The 25000-nt window shown below is 34.9% G+C and overlaps 1 protein-coding gene across 1 annotated transcript; it reads right to left on the reverse strand.

Annotated features, from left to right (window-relative positions):
• Nucleotides 1–1417: 1417 nt before the first annotated feature.
• Nucleotides 1418–23338, reverse strand: LOC144445883 (adhesion G protein-coupled receptor L3-like). Its single transcript, XM_078135524.1, has 19 exons — nucleotides 22828–23338; nucleotides 21552–21689; nucleotides 20755–20843; nucleotides 20125–20298; nucleotides 16436–16501; nucleotides 13700–13814; nucleotides 13112–13231; nucleotides 12163–12389; nucleotides 11954–12003; nucleotides 11579–11708; nucleotides 7317–7426; nucleotides 6529–6628; nucleotides 5934–6084; nucleotides 5513–5579; nucleotides 4692–4758; nucleotides 4058–4143; nucleotides 3684–3810; nucleotides 2689–2730; nucleotides 1418–1537 (listed from the first exon to the last, which is right to left on the reverse strand). The coding sequence occupies exons 1-19, from the start codon at nucleotides 23336–23338 to the stop codon at nucleotides 1418–1420; spliced, it is 2490 nt and encodes an 829-aa protein (XP_077991650.1).
• Nucleotides 23339–25000: the final 1662 nt, after the last annotated feature.

Below are 25000 nucleotides of genomic sequence, written 5' to 3' on the forward strand. Positions count from 1 at the left end.
ATAACTGAGACTTACATATTTTTTTTACTTACTTTATGAGGCACGAGATAGTTTGTAAAGTACACCGTGTCGAGGCGCCCTCACACAACGGTCAACTCCTTAAAAAAATTCGTACAGCTTTTCGGATAGCTCAAGCCGGTGAGGGCGGAGCGACACGACACATCTAGTCTAGACACGTCATATAATAGTCTTGCTGCTAGACATTCGGGCTTTCTTCCGATACAGTCCGATAAGCGGACCACCCTTGAAAGCGACCTTCGGTCACCTGTCGTATTGTATCGGAAGAGCACCCGAGGTCTAGCAGCTAGACTAGACACACCGTTACTGGTTATGTTCGACTTTGTGGCGGCACGTAATAACTTCGCACTATTCACAACTTGACGGTCTTTGGGTGTACAGCATATATATATTTTGCTATCTCATTTGAAGGTGCTAATGGTCAAATGGCCAAACAATATTTGTATGATATTTCACTCAAATTTAGATATTAATTTTCAGTTTAATTGTTGAAAGGGTTTGATTTCTTATCTCACAAAAGGCTTGTCTTCATTTGAAAAAAAATGTTTTTGGAAATTGTTTAATAGTTTATTGTCTCTTCTCTCACCTCATCAAAAGGTGCCGTTGGTGGAGACAGACTGTGCGTATACCAAAATATCGTACATTTTATTTGACTTGAGTTACAAGGACCTAGTTCCATGCATGAGTTTTCCTCCCTAGACTTTGTTGGTACTAACACCTTCATTTGCTATTAAACGAAGTAACATTTTCATCTGAAATTTTCAAAGTAGTCACAAAATATTTTATATGTATGTAAAACGTGTCCGCTAAAGGAGTATGGTCTTCAGTTTGTAAGTATATGATTGTCGTTTTCATATAAAAGGTTACTTATATTTTACCCTTCACTATCAGTATCACTTGTTTAAATAACCAGTATTCACTGGCAAAACTTCCATCGTATTAACTACTGTGATACACAGACACACAGGCACAGTGTATGCTCATACTATATGAATAAAATGACGTCATTTTGTTTTTTATATACACTATAGTATCACAGAAATTTATTGGAAAGAGTTTTGCAAATGAGTGCTGATTTTTTGAAAAGTGATAGCGAATAGTAAAACATAAGAAACTGTTATCTTGAAAAAAAGACGAACTATACTTACAAGTTGGAGACCATGTCCCTTTAATATCCACTGTTACAATTTGATTTCATGCATAAATTATGTAAATTTTAGAATAAAATCAAATGAAAAATACAGTCCATTTCAACCCAGCCCCCAGTTTATATACATATATTTATCGACGTTTTAAAAACTCAATACACTATGTATGGTGAATGTGGCTTTTGAAGTATATCGTTGTTACAATGGGTAATATTAATCGTAATGTAAATTACAATCACTGTTTTCCCAAATCAAAATTGACTGGTGCTTTTCGTGTTCATCGTTGATGATGTATCTCTCATTGAGAGTGACGCGGTTGCCCCAGTATGAGATGCCTTGATTCGTCGTCTTTTCAAGAACGCCTGCTTTACCTGTACGAAGACAACAAAAAATGGAATCTCAACAATTGTTGGACATTTAGTTATCATTTCAAACATATTCAAAACCTTTGATTTCGTCATATATATATATATATATATATATATATATATATATATATATATATATATATATATATGAATACATATCGCCCACTTGTAATATATATGCATACATTTCACCTGTATGTAATATATATGCATACATTTCACCTGCATGTAATATATATACATACATTTCACCTGCATGTAATATATATACATACATTTCACCTGTATGTAATATATATACATACATTTCACCTGTATGTAATATATATGCATACATTTAACCTGTATGTAATATATATGCATACATTTAACCTGTATGTAATATATATGCATACATTTCACCTGTATGTAATATATATGCATACATTTCACCTGCATGTAATATATATGCATACATTTCACCTGTATGTAATATATATGCATACATTTCACCTGCATGTAATATATATGCATACATGTCACCTATATGTGTCGCACGATACAGGGTTGATGTCAATGACTTGTCCTGGTCCAATCCCTTAACATAAAGAAAGTCAGCGAACACGAAACCAGTCTCTCGCTCGCACCCCCCCCCCCCCCTTGTAACGCGTGCTGGGTACTATGAGATGCACGAGATTACGCAGTGATACTGCTGCTGCTGTTGTTGTTGTTGTTGTTGTTGTTGTTGTTGTTGTTGTTGTTGTCTTTTTTGGATAATAGTAACCCGATCAACGAGTACGTTCAATAAATTTCACCTATCCTCGCCAAATAGTATATGTGACAAGTGTGGTCCATCATGGTTCATACAATATCGGTAGATAAGGGCGAGACTTCAGACTCAACAACTCATTACTAAATGAAAACAAAACACAAATAATTGTACACTACCTGACCCATAGAGTAGATGTGTATGATGAAGTGTTGTCCTTACCTACCAATGTTTATGAACCAAGGTGAAAAAAAATAAATTTGTGGCACATTCTTTCGGTGAGCTTAATGAATGTGAAAATGACTGTGCCACTTCTTCATTTGAGTATTCGTTTTATTTTCAAAAGGAGGAAGCGAGACTATTTGCCCATCAGCATACGTCATAGTGACACCTTACTACCACTTACCTCTTCATTCATTGCACAGTGGAGGATAAAAATGAACAGACCCTGCAATTAGATAAGAAACAAACATAATTAGTAAATGCAGTGTAATGACTTACTGGATATACACTTCTGGTACTTTATCAGCACTAACAACCCAGATACATTGCCTTAAGCTGACTGATTGACGTCATCGAAAATTGTCCTGACGTCAGAAAATTTTAATTTAGCTCATTTCCGGAATGGCAAACCAATATTGCAGCTTGTCCGGGAATTTTTTCATAGGCTCGATGACAACGCCTATTCGTCTCATCATGTTTTAGTTGTAAGGTGTTTTAGCATAGCATAATTCTAGATTTAAACCGTGTTGATGGTACGTACGTCGCAACTGAAAAGGTCAAGCCTAGAGGAAAAAGCGACGTCTTTAATGGTCATTTGGCCACTTCAAATTTGAAATGGTGTCCGGTATGGCGCACAAAATGCCTTTAGGTCAATAATAATACTCGAACTACTGGGCATCGAAACTTTCACTTCGAAAAAAAGGGAGACCTGGAGAGTCGATCAAGGCTAATCAGACAACAGCATTAAACATTCCAGGGGTATTAAAGGTTCTAGGACTATTCATTTACGTACAAGATCCAAATTCTCACTCCCACAGCATTGGCTAGTGGCCCATAGTGACCGAATTTGCATAAAGAGGACACTATCCGCATTCTATTTTTCCTAGGGCACTATTCATGAAGCACAGGAGTTCTAACAGCGACTTCCTTTAACTATGGGAAGAATATGTACATCGGAATATGGTGTTATAAACGTTTATTGCCTGGTCGTATTTGGTCTATAGCAGACGTCATATTACTCCCCATGCTGTTAAATAGCAACGATTTCCATCGGCTTTCAGCCTCTGCAGAATGGTACTGACAACAACACTCGGGGAAATAGATGTCGACTTGTACCCTAATGGCCAGGAAATAAGCGCATAATAACATCCCCACTATCCCCACTAAATTTTGACCTACCTGTAAGGCATTACATATGATAAAGAGATATTGAAATATGACAGTTTCTTCGTTGATAGCAAAGGCGCCAAATAACCATGTCAATCCAAGTAAGGGTTGGAGCATTACAATAGCACGGATACCAACCCTACGGTAGAAAAACCAACATATACATTCTAGTCAAAAAATTGTAATATGAGTAAACTAATGAAAGTTCCACAACGTAACGTTTCCATTAAAATTTAGAGAAAAAGAAATTCTGTGAGCTTTTTGAGGCTATAAAAGTATCGTCCAGTGTTGCACAAGTTTCATAAAAAAACGGTTATTATACATCCTTATTACTGTCCATTACTCTTATTACAAAAAATTAAATTTACTGGATCTGAACTAATTACCTTAATCGTTCTATGTCCGTTTTATCGGCGTTGGCTTTCAATGTCATGAACACTCGTAGAACCATTATCAAGATGATTGCATTTACCTGTAAATAAGCATGTACAATTGCTAAAGTGGATGGGATCCATGACAAAATTGAGTTTTTCAATAACAATTAATGTGGTGTATGTTTCCCATTTTTAAATAACGAGAGAGAGAGAGAGAGAGAGAGAGAGAGAGAGAGAGAGAGAGAGAGCGAGAGACAGACAGACAGACAGACAGACAGACAGACAGACAGACAGACAGACAGACAGACAGACAGAGACTGACTGACTGACTGACTGACTGACTGACTGTGTGTGTGTGTGTGTGTGTTTCATAATTTTCTTTAAAACTAATTGTTTAATTTAAATACAATTTTGTAGACAATTTCTTTAGTATTTGTTTGGCCGAAGTCCATGCATACCAATCAGATTCATTTGCATAGCAAAGAACTGTTGTGATTATGAAATATCTCATGTTATGCAAATGGTATCTTTGATATCATAATGGAGAACATTGCAAACTTTATCGAATTATCCAATATTTTAGACAAATATTGAACAACATAACGAATAAAGCCTTAAAGCATATACGTATACATTGTATACTCACAGCGATAACAAAGATGACTGGGCCAGCAAAAGCCCATATTAAGCCGTCTTCAAACGATAACCAACAACTGAAAGAAATATAGTATATATTGTTACCAATCCTTTACAAAACACTAGTATTTCACGAGTTCCACAGAAGGATACTTGCTGTTGGTTTATCAAAAGACATTTTCAGACTACCCTCCCATGCCACAAAGTTTATCACAAAGTTTAAGTAGCATATACCTATATATAGCATCAACTTATTTTCGTTTTTGTTTTTTTTGTGTGCCAATTTTAAATATAAATTTACCGAATTACTTACACTTGTCAAGGTCTGTGTGTACATTTTAATGTTACATTTTTGTTATTAGCTGCATGTATATTGATTTATTGGGTGTATTGCATTTAGTATTTTCATTGTATTGTATTTATTGTTTGTTTATTTTTGCATATCCTGTTATTAGGCTTTGCCAGTTGGACGATCTGCGAATCAATCAATCAATCAATCAATCAATCAATCAATCAATCAATCAATCAATCAATCAATCAATCAATCAATCAATCAATCAATCAATCAATCAATCAATCAGTGAAATCTTTTGGTGGACAAGTAGAATAACTGCCTACATTAATTTAGAGTATGACGTAAAGACAATGTATTTAAAACCTAGCATATTACAACGAATAAGACCATCGCTGTCCTTCGCCTCTCGCTACCCGATTAATTGCTAATTTATTGACCCACCAATGCTCCATAAGATAGCAGTACTGTTCCGAAAACTTAGAGTCTAGGTTTGTTAAAACAATCCACTTTTTGCAGCGTAATAACAGTAAACTTACATGCCATCCCTACCGTATCCTTCAAATCTGATACCAAGTGATATTCCGACGACAATTGCTGGAATACCTGCAAGTGATAAACAAAAGTCATATTGTTGCATTTGTCGATTGTCGATTTCATTGTATGGCGTTTGACAAACATAATAATTTGGGTCTGTAAAGTATAGGACTTATATTTGTGTTTTAATTTAGTACATCACGTTTGAAAATGAACATTTCTGTCAGACAACTGCATTTTGTCTATACGACAACTGCCCTCTGCGGCGAAAGTTTGGAGATTGGCACACACACAAAATGGTTATCATATAACACATTTTTAAACTTTCCACAGAGGCATTATTATTATATGGGATAGTGGAATCAAATCACGATACATATGGTTAAGAAAACTGGATGCTTGAAAAAAAACATGAAAGCTTACCCCAGCCAGCAGCCACTAAACCAGCAGTTGGTACATCTTTCGCAAAAACAAAGATGGACTTGATGTACAGATTAGCGCCCTCTATCAACATCCACGAAAACGATGCGGTGAAGAAATAATGTAACATTACAGCTACTACAGTGCATATTTCCTTTGAAAAAGACGAGGAAGGAAGATGATAATATCAGCTTGTTTATCAGTAGGTCTAATTGAGTTAATAGGCTTGGGAGTGCAATTATTTAAACGATCGATTATCCTAAACGACATCGTAACCCTATGAATTGGGACAATATATGACTCATTGTCTTTCGAACGTCTTACTTTGAAAACTAGCACGAGTCATTTATACATAAAGAATGTTATTAAACGTATATAAGGTTAATTATATATAAGTTTAATAGCGGCTACGCTATAGTTTACGTTTCTATAAAGAGATTGAAGAGCTAATGCGAAGAGATTTGTCAACACTGGCATGTTTTCAAATCTTGCCTATAGAAGAACTTAACAGTCGTTAGCTCGCATGAGGTTTTTCGGTAATGCTACCTATCTCTCGCTAATGAGTAACAGCTTAATTGAGTATATATAGAAGACTCACCTCGGGTTTAGCTTCAATACCGACTAAATAGGTAGTCTGTGCAATGACTAAAGACACTGCTAAATTCGCATGTAGAATAATTCTCTGGGACTTCCATAACCTGAATTCAAAATAATTGAGAGACATACAATATTAACTTTATACATTTCTATGGTAATGATAAATGGTCTGACGTGATGCTTATTGCCATAAGTGGATTTCCAATCCACGCATAATTGCATTTTTTGTACACAGATGCATGACTAACAGTGTTTTAATCTTCCTGCATGTAACTGTTCATCACCCTACACTGTCATTTTAAACAATTCATAGCAATCAGATTTATAATACAAGATAATTTGTAAAAGGGGGCACAAAATCACTGAGTAATGTAGTCAGTGCCATACATTTTTAGAATGTTGATTCAAAGATATATGTACCAAAACAAAATTTGGCATTATAAGCTTATTTGTTGTGCAGGATGGCGAACTTGACATTCTCGTGATTCAGCAAAGACGACGCGTCGACGAACAGTATACTTGCAACATTCACACAGAACTGCATAATTCCACACAGTTACAGCTATCATACCTTTTATCCCAGAGGCTTGTACTGTATATATTGTGTTGACGTACCTTGGCGTCACGTCGATATAAAAACTGAAAACATTATCAGTACTTACACCTATAAATCTGAGACATTCATTTAAATTTAAAATTGTGACAGGTGTGTTACATGTCGGTTAATATTATTTGAATTCTATGGATAGATTTCATACGTTGGTATCATTAATAATCCAGTGCCCTCACCTCAAGTATGTGTAACAACCGAGTGTCAATACAAGACAGAAGATAGAAGAGACACTGCAAATATAAGTAAGATTCTCCAAGGCAATGGAATGACCCGATGAAAGTTGAATCTGCTAACAAAAGAATATGTTAATAGACAGTGTAAAGTTTTACTTGACTGTTAATTCCATATCATACCTTGCCATAATTTACACAAATTACACACTTGAAATCCCAACGCTACAATTGAATGAGTTGTAATTTATATATCACTATTGGATACGCATACAGAACCATAAGCCTTAGCAATGTGCTATTCCTGAGACCTCATAAGTTTTTTATTTTATTTTAAGATATATATTCATATATATATATATATAACTCGGTGAGTATCAATCTGCTAAGACAGTGCTCTATACCGCAGTGGCAGAGCGATATATATATATATATATATATATATATATATATATATATATATATATATATATATATATATATATATATAACTCGGTGAGTATCAATCTGCTAAGACAGTGCTCTATACCGCAGTGGCAGAGCGTAATATATATATATATATATATATATATATATATATATATATATATATATATATATATATATATATATATATATATATATATATATATATATATATATATATATATAGGAAGTCAGTGGTAAGATTTGTCCGTAGTACAGTGCTCGATACGTCTGCACGCAGAGCGGAGTATATGTTGAGGGTAGAAGAAAATCAAGTCGGGTTTTTCGTCTCTACAAGCCTGTTTCGTGAGTAAATCACTCGTCAGGAGATGTTGACGATATATATATATTATATATATATATATATATATATATATATATATATATATATATATATATATATATATATATATATATATACAGATGTACCTTAACTTCATTTTAATTTCGAGTTAGAGGAATGTCTTGTAATATTCCCCTTAAATATTGGAGAACTGTTTCAACAGTGTCGTGGTTTTGAACATCTCTTGGTGATTAATCGCTAGAAAAATGCTAAAAGTAAATTAATATGGTAACTACAATATATCTCCTAAAAATGATTTCCTCATTTTATCTACTGGTGCGTTAAGCCATTCTGGTACACGCGACTTTATCATGCAACGTACTCTATATATTACCACATAGATGTATTCATCTGTTTAAAGCAGATAGTCAGTTTTTGAACACATAATTGAAATGCTGTAATCGCATTTCTAAGGTGGCCGCGGTGTTGCTTTGAAGAGCATTCAATGCCTAAATATTTAGTTTTAGAAAAAAATTCGGGATGCCATTAATTTTATATGTAATCTATTTATCACCTTGCGTCGCAGAGTTATTACATTTAAGTAGCAATGAATAATTTGCTTGAGCAATTCTGAAGTAGTTGTAGAGCTAACAAAGAGTCTAGATTCATAGTATGTGCACCGTGAAATCATTGGGTTTCTGACACAATAGTTGTAGCCAGTAATGTTCCTTACGTATTACGTCTGCGGGAAAGGATTACAACAACTTATTTGAATTGTTTAACAACGGACGTACTTTGCTTTTTGTATAAATTGAAATTTGAACTCTGCTTTAACTGTCCATTCTGTAGAAATTTGACGTTTTTGCTTTTAACTGTCGATCTGGGAAACATGTTTAGAGTTTGTCTTGAGTTTTCCACTTGCTTTATATCGTTTATAGTTAGATATGGTCATTTGCTCTACCTTTTTCTTTTAAGAATGGATGATATATGCTAACTACCCGGAATATAAGTTTATTGGTATAATTATCAAAACATGACAACGGTAAATCAGACAAAATTAAATAAAATGCATTTCAAACCATTACAATTTAGATAACAATCTGCTCAAAGCACACATTTATGTTATTCTCGAAAGCATTAGTATCGGTGTAAAACGTTGATAATTGCCAATGTGTTAGGAAATTCCCAAAACATTTGTTAACTTTCTTGGAGAATGGTTTTGTTATCTTGCATTTTCCAGCTATCCCTATTGTATTAAGCTATCACTAACGCCTTCTCCAATTACCTGATTAAATTCAAACGTGTCTTTCACAAAACATTAAGTCAATATTAAACTCGATTGTAAGTGATCGAAATCTACAAAGGATTACTTACTTTTCTACTTTTCGCATACTATTGAAAACACACGCACAATTCCACTTTTTCAAATTACTTCTCATTGTCCGCCATTTTGCGTATATTCAAGTTTACAGCATTCGAATATATTGACATATGCTCATTTCCTTACTATCAACAATTGTAGTATTTCAAGTTAATAAGTAGTGGATTCGTTCGTGACCATGACAATGACAAGACATGATAACCAACATGACCAATAGCGTATTTGTTAGGCATATAGTTACAATAATATGGTGAAGGATGTACGTGCCACGTGTTACATCTAGACAACATAAGGACAATTATATTAGATTGCATGGATAAACCCCAGTGGGTTGTTTTAGAATGAAATCACATTGACGCTTGGCATACAAAGATACATGTAAGTTCCATCAGGCGGATACAGTTGCAACGTCTTCTATAGAATTGCAAGTAGAATGTGTAGACGTAATCTTGTTTTGATTAATACGTTGGCTGAAAAATCAAATTATTGCATCTGAAATCATTAAATATGGATGTTGATGAAGTTTAATAGTGTACGAATATTTGTTTATCCGTTAATTTGATAGGATAACAGTGTAGATGCATATAGGTGTACAGAGCCTTCAGGGGTGGGGGCACTTTTTACAATTGTTTCTCGAGGAGGGCCATATTGTAGAAAATGTCATAAGGGGATGGTCACATTTTAGTGTTGTATTGTCCATCGCTGACATCGGTTCTACATCCCACTGCTTCCACATTGGTTAGGGTTAGGGTAGGGGTTATGTATAGTTGTAAATCAGACCATATGAATCAAATCGCTGCTTATAACCATATAGTGAATTAATTGTTGGATTGTTGAAATTGTTGAAATATTTTAACAGGGGAGGGTCCGGTTTCAGAGAAGGAAATTGACTGAGGGTCACTTTTTAGCATGACTGAATCGGGCACATGTCATATTTTACGCAAAAACTCAGGCCTGATTTCCTATGGCCCCTCCCCTTTGTCGTGTACGAAAGCAAGTTTACACGCATTTTACGGAAAATAGATAAAAGTTACGGATAACTTCCAATTTAACCGTATTTTACATGACTGACACCCCCCCCCCCCCGTTATTCGTGTCTTCTTCAATAACGATGAAAATCATCAACACTCAAGTAGGATATTTTGATCGAGATATAAGCTACAAAATAAAAATATAAATGACGTACACAAAAACACACAGGCGGGGAAACACACAGGCGGACAATATTACCTCCCCTTACGGGTTGAACATTGAAAGCATGCAAATAATCAATCTGTGTGGAAAAAAACCTCATGTAACTAAATCCATGAAAATATATTGCTATAAATTCCCGTTCTCACCCTTAACATCAGTGAGTTTGGCATCATTGTAGGTAGTTTTACGGTCACTGACACTGCAGATATGATTAATGCGAGGGTGTTAAAAGAAATGGCTGAAACTGACGGGTGATATTAGCCGCCTACTGACTGAATCGCAATCAATCAGGAATGAATCATATACTAAATGTCAGTTGTATTCATGAAAACGAGAATTCAATAATCACACTGATACAACAGATAAATGCTACCCGAACCATGACATTTCCAAAGTAATGGAAGCTAAATTACCATTTGGGTGTCTGTTTTTCATTTTCCTATGATGACACAATTATTACACCGGAATTGCAGGTAGAAGTTTCTAAATATTCTTTCGTTCGTTCATTCATTCATTCATTCATTCATTCATTCATTCATTCATTCATTCATTCATTCACATTGTATTATCGATAAGTTGAAAGCAACATCTGTGAGATTCCCATTTCCATGACAAGGCTTGATTTGAACTGTTTCTTTGACGAGGTTTGATTTGAACTGTTCAGTTTTGTAATGTTAAAGTAAAGTAATGTAATGTAATGTAATGTAATGTAATGTAATGTAATGTAAAGTAATGTAATGTAATGCAATGCACTGCACTGTACTGTACTGTACTCTTCTGTCAAGTCTACTTTAGTCTATTCCACTGTACTGTACTGTACTGTACTGTACTGTACTGTAATGTAATGTAATGTAATGTAATGTAATGTAATGTAATGTAATGTAATGTAATGTAATGAAATGTAATGTACAGGCTCATTCATTTAAGTTACATAGTGTTACACACCTCGTTCCCTGACACTTGCATTAAAACGGCAAAGTTTGTAAGATGGTTACATTTGCAAGCGAGATTGGTATTATCAGCGTCCACTTCAACAACGCTACATCCGTCGTTAGACCAGATACCGCCCTCACCACTTTAAATTACAACAAAGACAGGGTTTAATTAGCAAATGATTTAATGAATTGAAAACATTAGATGTATGTATGTATGTATGTATGTATGTATGTATGTATGTATGTATGTATGTATGTATGTATGTCTGTCTGTCTATCTGTCAATTTATCTGCCTGCCTGTCCATCCGTCCGTCGTGCAGCCAGTCATCATAGTTTTTCAAAGTTTGTTACATATTAAAAGAGTGTCTGGAAGAGCATGCTTACCTGTGGTAAAATTTCCAGAACCCACAAAACGCAGTGCCATCGTACAATGTCTGAAATTAAAACAATCCCAAACTATTCAACTGACGGTTTGATTATTTATTTCTCATATTCTCCCATCCTTTTTGTCATACTGTAAATAACACACGCACATCTCGTTGAATTTGTCCAAAAAAATGAATAAAACAGGAAATAATTTTACAAAAGCTTACATTATCCATCTTCATATCAATGTAGACAGGTTGTTGACTGAAGTCTTTGATAACACCGAGGTCTGAACTGGCAACAAATGACGTTATGTGACTTGTTATGTTAACCTCCCTCTGGTCTAGGGCTGCGTTGGCATCATAACAACCATCTGGACAGGACGCTTTGGCCCCCAAAGCTTTGTTAGAGATGTGTTCATGAACATTACCATATACTATTATAGCCACTGTGACTGAAATAACAAAACAATTAACCAGATTGTCTAAATATAAGTGTATACTAACTCACTGGTTGTCTATTATGAACTAATTGCCTGTCTATGAGGGCATTAGTATATATTACCCCGAGGACTGTTATGCGGCAACTATTTCCATAATAATAGTTGAATAGAAGCACAGAATAATTTGATGTCTACTAGTTCTCGAATAAGTCCAGACAATATTATATGTGGTTTGTAACACATCACATTCTCAGGCACTTATTCTGTCCAGGGTCAAATTAAATCAGTGGTAGGACTCCCCTGCTACATAAACAGCCTTGGGAAAATAGAATATGAATACTACAGCAATATATGCAAATTGAGGTCAATATGAGATACTAGTCACGTGATGCAATCTAAGCCAATCACTGAAGGCTATACGAAAACGATCTGTTATAAAATAGACACAGGTTGGTTTATAACGGTATAGATATTCAATTTGATTAACGTTGATGTGACAACTTTCCAATGACCTTTTGGCGACATAGCCAAGAACACGTTCAAAACCTTGTGACCGTAATTTTCGATATCGAAATCGGATAACGTCATGCTCCTGACATGGATTATTTTAGTATGCTGCGTTTTACAGATACAGGGATCTACATAAATTTATCCAACCATAAACACCAACGGAAAAAAACTTTAAAGCCACGTTCTCCAAAAATTGTTACACGTAAACAAAGCCACATACTTACCCGGAACTTGAATTTCCTCTACTGGAATGAGAATTGATACACTGTAGCCATCATCCACATTTTCGAAACTTATTTTCTCACTAGCTGTGCCGCCTGGGTGGGAGCAGGCCACTTTGAAACCTGAAAGAGTTACATCATATACGTTGCGTTTGTTTGTTTGTTTGTTTGTTTGTTTGTTTTTTCGTTGGTTGTTTTTCTTCATTCGTTTTATGTTTGTTTACTTGTTTGTCGATCAGCACATTTCTTTTTTCTGAATCTTACTTTTGATTCGTCCGACTGGTGCATTCACTGTTTCTATGATCTTCTGAGTTTAGTCTTTGGTCTTTTGTTTCGATGGAATTGTAGATTTGTTTTGACATTCTGACGTCATCAAAAAATCTGACGTCATTCATCCATATGACGTTATCAATGTGAATTTTTACTTCCTCTTGTGTTGAGCAACCTAAGTCACTACGATCCAATTTTACCATTTGATATTCGGCACATTACCTCCATGTAGTTAATCACAAGAATCGTTAATTCTGGTTACTACGGAATCGTGTTGTGTTTGTGTGCTGGCTTTTACCTTTTAACAATGCAATGACATACCTATGTTTGTTGTATCCAACACCAATGGTCCATCGTCACAGTCATGCGCAGTTGCAAATCTCTCAGCAAAGGTTTCCAGAAGATACATAAACTTGCCAGTAACAAATGTAACTTTCTAAAATTAAAAAATGATGCAATAACAATAACAATAACAATACATATTTACACAGTGACTTCTGGTAAAGCTATAGAAAAAGTCGGTCAAGAACAAAATGAGAATCGTAAGATTGACATAGTTCCACTGATAAGACACCACTAATATGAGAAATTGGGATATCTTTAGACCTACTAGCGTTTTTAAGCATATACATTTCAGGGACGAATTGAATAGAATTTTAATTTGGTACAAATTTATACAAGTACATATTAAAATACAAGGTATAAAAATCACCGAGGATGACACATAAAAATATGTTTAAAAACACTTATTTCCAATGTGGTCTTCATAATGTGGGATATCATACTATGATTTTTTGTCATCAAACTTCATGTTCAATTTTCTCTATAATCGCAATTCTGTGATGATGTACACGTACAAAATATATACCACGACGTCATTCTCTGAGGAAGAATAATGTATACCTACGAAAGCTTATGTACTTTATGAACACAGTTAATCTCGTGAGTGCTACCATACCATTTTAGTCATCAATAATGTAATTGCTAGCTTTAAAATGTTATATTATGCAATAATGATAACAAACTACCACTAATTCACGGCAGTCTAAGCCGTATTTCCATCATCCCCATACAGTGCAAAATAAGCTATATTTTGGGTTGCTGATTTAGGTCATAGACACTGCAATGTATCCATACCCTATTTCGAATAATTCACAATTACGGTACATTACTTCAAGTTGTAGATGAAATTTGTAATTTTTATATGAAATCCGATTAAAGAAATCGTTAGAATTGAGAGATTTGAATTTCCAAAATGCTGCCCGGCAGCTTATCAAATATAACATCGAATTATCTGTGTTTTCAGTTTGTATATAGCAAGCTTAAAGGCGAATTATTCAATCCCAAGTCTTGCATCAGCGCTTTTTATCAGTGAAGCCTTACAGGTTTGAAGGACCACACATTTGCTTGGTAACAACTTTCCTCTAGCTCAGTCAGTATTTTACACTCATATTTTAGTCCTATGTCTACATGGGCTTTATAAATTGTATATTGGGTGAAGATAATTCAGAAAATATCACCCACTATCTCTCCGGCTAACCAATTAAGTGTTTTTCCAGACATTGATGGGTCCAACAGGTAAGAACAGTCATTGCTAATATTTAGTGTGTACGTGTCCTATACACATCGGCATTTAATACACGTTGATAGTCTCAATAAAATGTCCATACTGCGTGCGTCATGTACATATATAGCAGCAAATGGACGGCTTGTAAAGAACCTTTTAAAATCTAAGTCGTCCTTGAGAGAGCAATGCATATCCATTAAGTTGGGAATGAAATTTGTTTATCATTTTCCCGAGTATATATATAGTAGGAGGGTATACTTGAAAGGTTTACGTTTCAATACATTACCACTACCATTACCATACATATACGTAAAGCAATCGGAGAACTTAATCACCATTACTTTAAAACGAGGGAGAAATTGACAATATACAATATGGAGTACTTGAAATGTCATCAAAATGAAATAAAGTATGAATGACGTGAAGTTTACCCAGGAGATAACAGAAATAAATATCATCAATGAGTTATGGTTGCATCTACTCAGTAGATTTCACACGGTTTTATGGCTCCTCCTTATCACCTAATCCATGTATGTTGATTAATTATTATAATAATGTCATACAACACTTTTTATGTCGTTGCAGCCATGCACACCTACAAACGTGTTAAAACGTATACGATGCTCAAGGACACATACGTTTAATAGGATGATTAACACAGATAAACAGGTTGTGAATAGGGTAGAAGATGCCTACTGGCACCGATGTGTGTGTGGGGTATTTCTATGTATGTATGTATGTATGTATGTATGTATGTATGTATGTATGTATATATGTATGTATGTAGTATGTATGTATGTATGTATGTATGTATGTATGTATGTATGTATGTATGTATGTATGTATGTATGTGTGTATGTGTGTACGTATGTGTGTGTATGTATGTATGTATGTATGTATGTATGTATGTATGTGTGTGTATGTATGTATGTATGTATGTATGTATGTATGTATGTATGTATGTATGTATGTATGTATGTGTGTGTATATGTGTGTATGTATGCATGTATATGTGTGTATGTATGTATGTATGTATGTATGTATGTATGTATGTATGTATGTATGTATGTATGTGTGTGTGTGTGTATGTATGTATGTATGTATGTATGTATGTATGTATGTATGATGTATGTATGTATGTATGTATGTATGTATGTATGGTGTACATTACAAAATTATCAATTTTCTGTAAATTGTATTATTAACAGCACATCTTTGGGAATTTATATTTTATATGAATTGTAGTTAATACTGTGCCTATCACGGTTTCCAGTGTTGATTTCACAAGCCAGTTAATTTTCGTAAACACAGTACTTATATGTCGAAATTTACCGGATATATATTATATGTAATACACAAAATTTAACAAAATTTGTCATGTACATCCATTCTTCTTTTAAGAGGATCAAAGTGACTTTCCACTAAATACGTTGACCCTAGTCATAGTAATGGCAATATATTAACATCTTAAGTTAATCTGGATTACTCACCTGTGGCCTATCATCGGTCTCCTCGTTCAGGATATCCAAAACGTTACTGCAAATTTCTATAAACTCCTGTCAAAATAGAATGAAACATTTAGGAGTGTGCTAATGGGTGGAAATGAAAGCCTGACATGACCATACCCACAAAGAGAGGTCACATCTATTCGATACACGTGAAATATATTTTAACAATTCAAATCCGAATTCCTTTCAGGCAGAAATCCGCTAAAAGACATTTTGATCGTGAGTGTATACTTTGTTTGAAATCTCTCGTTCGTTCCTGTAATTTACCCCACAAGAATTGTCATTCAATGCCCTGACTTTCCAAAAAATAATAAAGGGTGAAAACAGAACACAAAACCTTCAAATTTTAAAAATACACACAATTACAAAATCTGTATCCTTGCTATAATGTTAACATAAAATTTGTGCTCAAAGTTTAGTAAAAGCGTTTCAGTCAGATTTGAAGTGTTAGGCCTGTGACGTCATTGTGAACAAATAACACTGGTTTTGAAGGTGCCTTGAAATGTCCCTCTTGTATCTCTCTGCGTGCATTGGCCATGTGTGTCTATGAGAAAAATTGACGTTAGCTTGATAGTTCTATAAGGAGAAGACTTCATGACACATTTAACGCCAGTTTAAATTCTCCACTACTGGTAAAACCACCTTCTGATCACAGCCACATCTACACAGCTGTGACATCGGCTGTAATATTTTCATAGGTAATTGTTCTGAACGTAAACATCAAAGAAAGGAAACATCGCCGTAATAAGCGATTTACATTTCTGTTGTATTTTTTCCCGATACCTTCAAGTTGGAAGGACAATGTAAACCCACGTGTTAAAAAAGGTAAAAGATGCATTTTTCAATCATATGCAAGTTGAAATGTTATCTTTATACCTCTCTACATACATACGTCAAACGCTGACGCATTATTGACCATTTTTTCTTGACATTTCTTCTTAAAGAAAAACATAACCTCATATTTTATGAAAATATACATTCCGGTGTTCAATTCGTCGCGAAAGCGTGAGAAATGGGTGTTTCGGGTCAACGGGAAATGACAGAAAATTATTCCTGAGAATTTAACGATGTCGTTAAAAATAAATTCACACTTTTATGATAACTATTTTATCGCGTATCTAGGCAAATTTAAAATATCAAAGGCTTCTCAACTTGCCGAATATTATTCCACACAAAAGTATGTCAGTAAAACGTACATTTGGTTAAGTTAAGTTAACTTAAACTGCAAAGCATGTTCATATTAAAACGTTCGGCAAATATTTAGTAACTGCAGTCGTAAAATAACAGCTGTGGCACAATGTTATTTTATATCACTTTAGGATTAAACAAACTGTATATTGAACTGCAAAAAATATCATCTTAATCTGACAAAAAATACAGAAAAACTATAATGACGATTGATATCAGATTTGCCCCCAGACAAAGAAAAATGATTAATACACTTGGCACATATTGATATTACGTGGTGATCAGTCATCATGTTCTACTTTTAGTCGCAAATTACCTGAATAAATGATAAATAATATATGCCTTCTGGAATTCAAAACAGAAGTTTAAGGATAAGGAGAAATTTCGTCGCAGCATATTCCTTGGCCAATTATCCAAGATCGTGGTTGAATGCGTCACAATTGATACATTTTACAGCGTCTAGATATTTTTTTTTAATTTAACAAAACGACATGTTTTTCATAACTGGCTGATAAAGTCAGCATTAAAACAAAGTTTAAGAATATTGAATGAAGATCGCACAGATATATGAGATATATGTACAGATACAAGTATATGTTTAAAATATGTGTGTAAGATACACAGACAGATGATAGATACACACATATATGTGCAAACACACACATACACGCGCGCGCACACAAACAAACAAACACACACACACACACACACACATACATACATACATACGTACACACATACATACATACATACATACATACATACATACATACACACACACACATACATACATACATACATACATACATACATACATACATACATACATACACACACATATATTATTATATATCCCGATGATCGCTGAGGAAGTGTGGAAACTCTGAGTAACGACTTATTACATCCTCATTCATTGGAGTAAATCTATATAACTGTATATATATATATATATATATATATATATATATATATATATATATATATATATATATATATATATATATATATATATATACATAATTATATTCATTATTTAATTCTTTCTTACAGGTATCTTGTAGGAGTCACTTTTGTATTCCCATTAGCATTACACAGTGAATTCCTCAAAACTTTCCACCTTCTATGTTATGTACCTCTCCAGAAGAATATTTTCGTTTCACAAGATTATCACTAAAGTGTTCGCAATATCCTAGACGAGGTAAAACCTTGCCAATTGATGCTAAAAAGATGACGAATTTATTCCAGGACACGGTGTGATACACTTAAACTTTAGGATTGCCTATTAAGTCGATAAATCCGTTATTAAACCCTGCATTAACTTAACATTTTCAGTTTGGTTCACCAAACAAGTTATTGTCAATCACACGATTTCCTAATTGGTGCTTGCAATTAGGAATATCTGCTCAAATAATGTGTTTGTATGTATTACGTATAAAAAGAAGCAATTGCCTAGTAGTTAAAGGCTTGAAAAACCATTTCCCATAATTATGAAATTGTTATATACTTTAAATTTATTGGTAGCAAAACAAACAGGAAGCATTATTGGGTTTTTTATAGGCGTTAGACTACATATATACTGTAATGACATTATCGGTCTGGTCTTATCTGCTTGTCCTGTCTAATTTGGGGAAAAGGAGATTAGACCACGACCACAATGTCTGATCTGTCAATCTAGACTATGTACTGAGCACAACAAACGATAGAACTCTTAGGGAGTTGCATGCCCCCTCTTTTCAAGTTAGTACAATTTACTTTGCAAAACCCTTTTGATTACACATTTTGTGTTACATTGTAGAAAGTTTTGACTGGCATGTAATAATTTCTTTTCCATTCGTGTGACATTGTGTTTTGTGACAGGTGTACGTGTGTGTGTACGTACGTGTGTTTGTGTGTGTGTGTGTGTGTGTGTGTGTGTGTACGTGTGTGTGTGTGTGTGTGCGTGTGCAGCTCTTAGTACACAGCAATCGCGGTGACCATCATTTGTCTTCAACGTTATCATACAGCGCTAGTATTATATTTTTCCAATTTCATTTAAACGAAGTCAAGCTCAATAGTTTGGATTGAAATTCATGAACTGCATTTCGATGTAATATAATGGTTTTCAATTGCTGAATGATGAAATTGTTGCTTTTGCAGATATATACTAATGTGGGCAAATGAGTTGCATTAATTAATAAGTAATGTAAGTTTTTTTTATTTTCTGTCAATTTTGTGATTCATTATAAATATTATTAGAATCGAAAACAACTAAATACATTAACAGAAATAATACCATATACTTAAATATGCTTCTTTTTATCAAATTGTTAAGGACAAATGCATGGCCAGTTGACTGTTTGAAAACTACTTTCCGCCTCCTAATATGTAATATACCAGCATCTTTTGTCTACTAGATTCCCCTCGGCTCATTGATATTCACGATTAAAAACAGGAACTTTACTGTTGGCAAAGTCAGCTACCAAATGCAATAACATCTTACTCACTGTTGCTACGGTGACTTCTTTTGCAGCTGACGGAACTGTTACAGTTAATGCCACGGTTATGGCTTCCATTTCTTCTACAGTATAGATTTGTGTATGACCTGACATTATAGCTATTAACTCATGTAATATGCTGATGTGAAGTGTCTCTTCGTTATTCTTGCTATCAACACCAAGCTAAGGAGAGGAAAATGACATTCTAGGTTTAGACAATACAAAAATTGGACATTTTCTACACATTAAAACCAGCTGAGCTATATAAAATTGTCATGTTTCCTTTGAACTTTTCCTTTTCTTTCTGTATAATGGCCATAACTTAACTGGTATACAACGAAATGCGTGTGAACAATCCCTTGGTTTCCTTTAGATGTCACGGCACAGCTCTTTTTTACATTTACTACAATGTTATGCATAATTAACTTTCTTCGTCGTATTTCAACCATTTTCACATACGTTACATACCTTATGTGTATATAAAGATATTATGTTATAACATATTTATAGAAGGCCTAGGTAGGTTTCTGCTATGTAAGGATTCTTTGAATATGCTATGCTACATGTTTCTGGTAAGGTTGGGAAATAATATAACCTACGTTGGTTTCAAAATGTTTTGTAATAGAATTTATATTTTACCTGTATCAATTGATCAATAGTTGGTGCCGCCGGTGATGTAGGTTGCGCTGTAGTTGTCGGTGGTGTTGTTGTCGTCGTAAACACAGCAGCTGCAAACAACATTCGGAGTAAAACGTGGAAGGTAATATGTCAATTGTTGTGTTGTTTTAATATCAAAATATCATTACCAATTCATATTTCGTTGAGAGGAACTCAATAACCATTGTTACAACTGATGGAATTTCAAGTTGGACATGAATGCATTATTTGGGAAATTATCACTATCATATAAGATCACATGTTACATCTATAATATCAATATTGTGGCAACGTGTTTTTCACATTCACTAACACGACAGTACCGTTGAATCTACCTGACGATAATTCTACAATAACGATACGAACGACACAAAATCTTCACAACAATTTGACTTAGAGAGTAAATCACACCCCGTATCTCGAACAGGAGTCGGTTCGGACAGGATGAATGCATTATACATTTTTCTGTACGGTTTAGGAAGAGATTACAAGGAAAGAAAGATAAAGAAGGTAAAGTGAGAGTAACTTTGGATTCAAATAGAGCAGACACCTTCAATATGTTTAAGGTTATGCTATCATAAATGGTGCCACCTCGAACCACTACAGTTCAATGATATATGTTGTGATCCAAAGGAAGTCATTTCTCTATTAAATGAGCGAGAATGACGTAAATATTAAGGCATGTTAGTATTCAAAATTACATCTCTGCAAATCCAGTGTCATTTTCTATAGTGATCTGAGGCATTAGTAAGTACCCAGAGCTAGTCTAAGAGTCTTACCTGGATTTTGACACAAGTGATAGTCACGGGCATCTTGCGCTGTAAATGATTGATAGTACATCACCAAATCACTGATAGCCACAGTGGCTTTCTTTGTGGCATCTGCAATGTCATCGTTCGGCGTTCCAACATAGAATCCTGCCAAGTGTGAAATAAAATTCAAATTAAAACAAACGTTTCAAACTTTCTTTTTTAAAACATTTTTTTCTCGAAATTCTAAAGTGTGAAACTCTTTCAGACACGACTCATTAAATTTGTAGAGATGTGTTAACAAGTGAGGACATAGTAAAGACCCTGAGGTATTGTCATCTTATAGATTTCTTCCTATCAACCCCCCCCCCCCCATTCACTTTTCGTCCCTTTCAGATATTAGCTCTCGTTAGTTCCCCTGACCCCACACACTCTCATTTCCTCGCTGTCTCCTTGTGTTTGTTTGTTTGTTTGTTTGTCTGTCTGTCTGTCTGTCTGTCTGTCTGTTTGTCTGTCTGTCTGTCCGTCTGTCTGTCCGTCCCTCTGTCTGCCCGTTCCCCCTCTGTATATATATATATATATATATATATATATATATATATATATATATATATATATATATATATATATATATATATATATATATATAACTCGGTGAGTATCAATCTGCTAAGACAGTGCTCTATACCGCAGTGGCAGAGCGTAATAGTTTTGGTAGTACTTGAACTCTTTCTTGGTTGTAACTCGAAGTTTCACGCATAGTGCGATCACCAGACAACTCTGAGGCCTACTCTCTGGGTGTGCTGTAATAGAAATACCATCACTATTGTCTATGTCGGTGGGTAGGTGTTGTATGTGTGGAGGTGTTGGTTGTTATTGTGTGAGTTATTGGGTGCGGACAAGTAAGTGTTGGCGGGTTGTTACACGTTGGGCTTTGATGTTCCGTTCGTTAACGGGTTTAGTTTAGGTGATAGATGCTCTATTGAAGTTGGACAAATAAAACACAGACAATAGTGATGGTATTTCTATTGTCTACACTCTATAGATACAGCACATCCAGAGAGTAGGCCTCAGAGTTGTCTGATGATCGTACTATGCGTGAAACTCCGAGTTACAACCAAGAAAGAGTTCCAGTACTACCAAAACTATATATGTTTGTTTGTGGTTTGTTTGTCTGTCTGCTGTCTGTCTGTCTGTCTGTCTCTCTGTCTCTCTCTCTCTTTCTTTCTTTCTTCCCAATATCATCATTATAATACTGTCTCAGAAGTTAATCGTACTCTAGTATTGCATAAAGCATTTCACGTGCCTGTTGCAGAGTGAGGAGACTCCGGCTCACTAGTTTCTTGTTGCTCCAAAACGGAAGGCATACCATTTATATAAATAATACCAGTTTTTGTAGGTTGGTCGTAAACAAATATCGCATGAAACCACGTGTCATCTGGAAAGGATGACTTGTAAACGAGATGTTTGAGGTTGCCTGGAGTGTCTGGTGCCATCGCTTCAAAAACAATCCGAGGAGAGGGAACCGGTTCAAAGGAAACACTAAACCCACGACCACTGGTCGTGTGTCCTCCGGTATTATAGATGTAACGTTCTGTCGTTGGGTTTTGGGCAATATTTAAACGGAGCCAGACAGAGAGCGAAAAGCCGGACGTACACAGGGCAACATCCCCAAGACATTCATTTGTAGGATAGTTGAAATCGACAAAGGAATTGTCTAATATAACTGCACACGCTTGGTTTGACTCCGCTTGATTTGACGGATACGTAGCCACCAGTGCAGTTGCAGTACCACCTGTGTTCACGCTTCCCGCCATTGTTCCAGAAAGATTGGCATCGTTCTCATAAATAGTACTGGATGCGATGACAGAACATGCTCCATCCTGCGCTGAAAGAGGATCTGGTCTCCCCGTGAAATCCCAGCAGTGATCCGGACTACCATATGAAGCTGCGCAAACTACACAAAGTTAAAGTAAGAGAGTGGGTTAGTGAGGGGTTTCATTGAAGTATTTTCATTTTGGACAACTATATATTTATATGATCAAAAGTCCATTTTTCTTGGTGCAATAACTCATTTTACTCTCAATCGTGGAAACCAGAAAGGATTAAGAATCCCCCCCCCCCCCTTTTAAATGTTTACTTAACACACACTTAGTGTTTTCACTGGTGGTACGATTTGTTCTTCACGAGACAAACGAAAACGAAACGGTTTAATATTTCAGTGATGTGGCATGAAAATGTTTTAGGAAAACACCACTTCAGCAAATATCGTTATTTTCATACATTTTGGTTTCTGGAGATTCATTCATGCATTTACATAACACAGATCCCCTCGCTAAATTGCAGAAACACGAAATTGAAACTCATTTTCACCTCTAATGATCTTTCGAATTCGGTGATACATCGATGTCTTTGCAGATGAAAATATGAATTAGCTGAATATTGAATATTCATTGCCTGTATATGCTTATTTCCTTTACATCAATAATCATCAGTATGAATATGAAAATTTTCCATATCTGCTAATACCCATGAGGCAATGATGCGTCACTCAAAGAACAATGGAAGTGAAAGCGTGTTCTAGCTTGGTGTTTCTTAGCAACCAAGGGAAATTTGTGTGCTGGTAAATCATGAAATGACTTCAGAACCCAAATGTGATGTAAAAGTACCGTTATTTTCTGAAGTGACATTCCCCTATAAGAGAGGCTAAGATCGACATCCCAAGTTCCACAACCTCTCAGTTCAACACGTATCCCATCGATTCGTTATGTCAGTGTACATTATCAAATCGTTTCATTATATTTTATATAAACTGCAAAAGACAAACACAAAGTCCTGTCGATTTGAACTTAAAGTGGCATGATAAATTTAAGTTTAAAAGTTATGTATGAATAATGAGCTAGTAACCATTTCCTATGAACTATAGCAAATTAAATCCTCTAATATGTTTACCGAAAATGTACATGTATTACTGCAACAGATAATACACACATCAGAGGCAATAGAAATACAGTTTGGTCGTTATAGTTAAAAGATGTGGGTCATCGCTACTATCTGAATATAATGATGACTGTCACATTTATTAAGCTATTTTACTCTGAATCACATTAAGGAAGGTTGACCTGACCTTAACCTCTTCTCAATGTCATTCACCACTACGTAAAGTAATTCGGGAATGCTTTCTGAACTCCCTGTGGTGAGTTGTCATAATGTGACCAATCGATGAAATTCAAATAACTCCAATTTATATCAAAATGCATTTCCTAAAAGACACAGTGACTGTGTTGGAATCTTTATTTAAGGTACTAGTATTGGATAATGTTGATGTTTTTTTTGTAAATCTCTGCCATATCTTGGTCACCATTTGATGCTGTATATTAACTGCTCTATAGAAACTATGAACGTGTTTTAAAGAAAACTAACTAACAGCGACCTCAGCAAGTATACACAAGGTTACAACAGAGATATATTTGTATTAA

The sequence above is a fragment of the Glandiceps talaboti genome, chromosome 14, assembly GCF_964340395.1.
Source record: "Glandiceps talaboti chromosome 14, keGlaTala1.1, whole genome shotgun sequence".
Taxonomy (NCBI): Eukaryota; Metazoa; Hemichordata; class Enteropneusta; family Spengelidae; genus Glandiceps; species Glandiceps talaboti.